Here is a 4,072-nt window from a genome sequence, read left to right on the forward strand (position 1 = left end):
AAATTATGCATCTAAATAAATTGCTCAATTGAAAATAGTGTAATATATTTTTTAAATATTAGATTATTCTGTTTTGTATTGTTTTCTCTTAAAAATATAAAATATAAAATAAAATAAAATGTAGGTAAAATAATAATTCTATAACAATCAGTTGACACTTTGTAACTTCTTGTTGTTTTGAGTATGTTGTATATTGATTTGTTGAGTATATTCATTCATATTTGTGTTCATTTTATATTATTCTTTATTTCATTTCATTTACCATCAAAACAATTTTAATGTGAAAATATCATTATGAAATGTAATAAAGAAGAACATTATGTTAATTCAAATTTATAATGTTAGTTATGAATAATAATGATTATATAAATATGAATATCAATTTTATTGTTATTAATGTGTAAATATGTTACATTTCATTTATCATAATGATGAGATATCATAATGATATGTTAATAGATGTTATTATTTATTTATTTAAATGATATAATTATTGATATGAACATTAAATTATATCACAGATGATTATCAATGATGAATGATGATAATATACAATGTAAATTATTTATATTATCATATCAAACAAGAGATAAATGATGAAACAAATAAAAAGATAATAAATAAGAAGTGTCAATGAAATGATGATATGATAATAACAAATTGAATAATTTAAACATCAACACACTAATACAGAATGAAGAATGACTATTTAATATGTATTATAAATTAAACATTTATAATTAATAATCATCTTCAACTTTCATTCATGATAATAACTCATTAATTTTATCATTAATCATTATATTTACTTTCTTATTATTTTCTTTATTCTTTCATTTATCATTTATCATTTTATATTTATTTTATTTCAATTTCATCAACAGATATATTCATTTAATACAGAAAACGAAGTAGAAAGATATAACTAATAATATACAAATATGTTATTCTCATATTTAATCACAAATATTTTCATCTAATAATATTTTCTACTATTTTTCTACTTTTTAATTATTTAACAAGAATTAATTTGCAACATGATAATTCATTTCAATATTCTATCAAACATAAATACCATGTTTTAAACAATCAATTTTGACAATCATTACATTTAGACAACAATTATGAAATAATTAACAAATTCACAAAACATTATAATAATATAATGATGGATACGAATAAAATGCATAATTTCGTGACCACACTATTATATGTTAATCATTCAAATAATGATAATATGAATTTTATATTTTTCAGTTTATCAAAGTTATGATAAAATGATAAATGAGAGTAATGAAATAAACTTAATCATTTTATTTAATTTATTATCTAATCAAGTTATTCAAATTATTCAATGAAATATATTATCATTGCATTTCTTCTGTTTTGTGTTTACCATTTTAATCAGAATATTATTTCATATCTTTTGCAATCAATGAATAAATAGATAATTATCATTTCATTCTTATTACTTTATTTTTGTGATGTATGAAATGATAAAATAATATAATAAACATTATTAAACTATTAAAATGTTATAAAAATCAAAGTTAAATGAACTTAAAAATAAATAAAAGATGAAAAGTAAAACAATAACAATGATAATTGATATTGAATATGATGAAATGGATGTGTATTTGTATGATGGAAATGAATATGAAAGAATTGATAGAATGAAATATTTAAAAGAAGAAGAAAAGAAAATAATTGAAGAAATCATTTCCAATGATGAGAAGAATGTGAAAATTAGAAAAGAAAATATTAAAGGAGTAGAAATGATGATTAAACCAGAAAGTAAATTATCAATAATATTCAATAATATTAAGAAAGAAGTAGAAAAGAAAGGAGAAAATGAAAGAACAATCATTTTTATTCCTAATGGAACAAGTCAAGGAAATGAAAGAAGAATAGAAAATTCAACAAAACTGGGAAGATTAAACAATGTACAAATCATACGGAAATATCATATAATTGAAAGAATACATTCAGAAGAATATAACATAGAAACACCAATTCTTATCATAGAAAATACAGAAATAACATATGGAAATATTAAAAAAGAAAGAGATAAGATAATAATAAGAATAATAAATACTATGAGAACAAACAATACAACAGAAGAAAATAAAGAAATCAATAAAATAACAACAGAAGAAAAAGAAGAGAAAGGAATAGTAATAATAAACAACAAAATAAAACAATAAAAAGAAAACAAAATAAACACAAAAAGATGGAGATATGAAGAAATCAACGAAGAAACATATATTAAAACAATAATAGAAATGATAGAAAAAGAAGAAGAATATTCAGAATATTCATCAGAAAGAGAAATGATAATAAATATCAAAAGAATAATATACAATAATAAAATCAATAAAGGATTTTTCACAATTATCATAGAAAATATGAAATCAGTTAATTAAAAATAATTAATTAACTTGAATATTCTATATTTATGATTTTCATTAATATTTATTTCTATTCGATTAGAATTAACCATTCTTTATTTTTATTGTGTTGTTATTCTTTTTATTAATTTCATTATCACTTTGTTTAATTACTGAAATGACCAATAATTTATTCATTATATTTCTGTATTTAATATTTATAATACCCAGATTAAAGGGCACTTCTTTCAATTTATTTTAATTCAATGAAGTACATCACATCTTCATTTTCTATAGATTAAGAAATGTCAATATTTGAAATTGTAACATGTTTTTATATTGTGAACAAATATATTGTGAATATAATAAAAATATAAAAGTGAAAACATAATTTAAAAAAGATTAATTGAATTTACTATTAAACAATAAGATAATCAAAATAACTGATATTCAAAAGTATTATACAAATTATAATCAGATGAAGCTATGAATTATTATTAAAAATAAAATAAATTATTCCAATGATTAATATATGGTTTGTTTACTTCATTTTACTTTTCAATATTACAACTTAATATTTTATTAAACATACTTAATACAATGTGAATTTCATTCATTTCATGAAAATAAAAATGATTATTACTCATTTCATTTTATCTGTTTTATAGTAATTCAATTTATCACATCCATTATCATATTGAAAGAGATGAACATCTGTTGTTGAAATTAAAATTATTTAATTAATTATCATTTGAATTTGAAATATTTTTATGAATAAAGAAATTAATAAAAATGAAAATAAAGAGATTGTTATTTTGAAAAAGAAGGAAAAGTATTCTTGTTGTAAATAAAAATGCTATTTTAATCAACAAACAAAAATAAATTTGATTTTAAATAAGAACTATTTTTAATTTATTTTTTAGATTTTTTAAAATGTTTGTCAAAAAATAACATAATATTTTTTATTCGTTAACATTGTAAACATTACGTAGTTTTTTCTTGTTAAAGTCAAATGTCATTTACGATATATTTTTACATAAGGAATTAAAAATCAACAAGTTTTGTAATTATTTTCAATAAAAAAAATTAACAGCTTAAATAAAATAATTTTATCATAAAACACTCTTATTTGTGATTATTTTTACTCATTTTCTATTTATAAAACAACAAACATCATTTCATATAAAACCGAAGGTATTTAAATAAATCAAAACATCTGATTATTAACAATGAGTATAAAAGGACTGAAACAAACTAAATTAATTTTAATTGGAGAAACAGGTACTGGTAAAAGTTCATTAGGTAATTTTATTTTAAAGAAGAATGTTTTTAAGGGTTGTGATAGTCTAAATTCAGAAACAAAAGAGGGTGTTGGATATTTTGGAGAAGATGATAGAAGTGATGTATTTGTTGTTGACACTCCTGGTTTTAATGATACCAGTAGTTTTGACAGTAAAAATATTCAAACTATTTTCAGTTGTGTTAAAGCTACAGGATTACAAGGAATTGTATTAACAATGGATTTTGGAATAAATAGATTTTCAAATAATCTTAAATATATTATTAAATTTATATATGATATTTTACCATTTTCAGATATTTGGAAACATATATGTATTGTATGGACTAAATGTTATAACTGTTTTCCACCAGTTATGATTGAAAAATCTAAAATAAGAAAGAGA

General features: G+C 19.1%; 1 protein-coding gene across 1 annotated transcript in view, besides 18 other annotated features; it reads left to right on the forward strand.

The window, feature by feature from the left end:
- Positions 1-40: 40 nt before the first annotated feature.
- Positions 41-61: a sequence feature (AT_rich).
- A 30-nt stretch (positions 62-91) lies between these two features.
- Positions 92-133: a microsatellite.
- A 329-nt stretch (positions 134-462) lies between these two features.
- Positions 463-495: a sequence feature (AT_rich).
- Positions 496-706: 211 nt separating this feature from the next.
- Positions 707-748: a sequence feature (AT_rich).
- Positions 749-780: 32 nt separating this feature from the next.
- Positions 781-875: a microsatellite.
- A 621-nt stretch (positions 876-1,496) lies between these two features.
- Positions 1,497-1,534: a sequence feature (AT_rich).
- Positions 1,535-1,537: 3 nt separating this feature from the next.
- Positions 1,538-1,605: a microsatellite.
- A 421-nt stretch (positions 1,606-2,026) lies between these two features.
- Positions 2,027-2,184: a microsatellite.
- Positions 2,185-2,186: 2 nt separating this feature from the next.
- Positions 2,187-2,228: a microsatellite.
- Positions 2,229-2,242: 14 nt separating this feature from the next.
- Positions 2,243-2,378: a microsatellite.
- A 37-nt stretch (positions 2,379-2,415) lies between these two features.
- Positions 2,416-2,478: a sequence feature (AT_rich).
- Positions 2,479-2,571: 93 nt separating this feature from the next.
- Positions 2,572-2,613: a sequence feature (AT_rich).
- A 133-nt stretch (positions 2,614-2,746) lies between these two features.
- Positions 2,747-2,810: a sequence feature (AT_rich).
- Positions 2,811-2,876: 66 nt separating this feature from the next.
- Positions 2,877-2,905: a sequence feature (AT_rich).
- Positions 2,906-3,110: 205 nt separating this feature from the next.
- Positions 3,111-3,190: a sequence feature (AT_rich).
- Positions 3,191-3,261: 71 nt separating this feature from the next.
- Positions 3,262-3,354: a sequence feature (AT_rich).
- Positions 3,355-3,451: 97 nt separating this feature from the next.
- Positions 3,452-3,500: a sequence feature (AT_rich).
- Positions 3,501-3,616: 116 nt separating this feature from the next.
- EDI_001800 (uncharacterized protein) overlaps positions 3,617-4,072 on the forward strand; it is a gene marked incomplete at both ends in the record, with an annotated part of 675 nt that continues 219 nt past the window's right edge. Inside the window, one exon of the mRNA XM_001733314.1 lies at positions 3,617-4,072. This exon is cut by the window's right edge and continues 219 nt beyond it. Within this exon, the coding sequence (XP_001733366.1) occupies positions 3,617-4,072 (456 nt within the window).
- Positions 3,916-3,973: a sequence feature (AT_rich).

The sequence above is a fragment of the Entamoeba dispar genome, genomic scaffold (genome assembly GCF_000209125.1).
Source record: "Entamoeba dispar SAW760 scf_1105229460365 genomic scaffold, whole genome shotgun sequence".
In the NCBI taxonomy this organism is placed as follows: Eukaryota; Evosea; order Mastigamoebida; family Endamoebidae; genus Entamoeba; species Entamoeba dispar.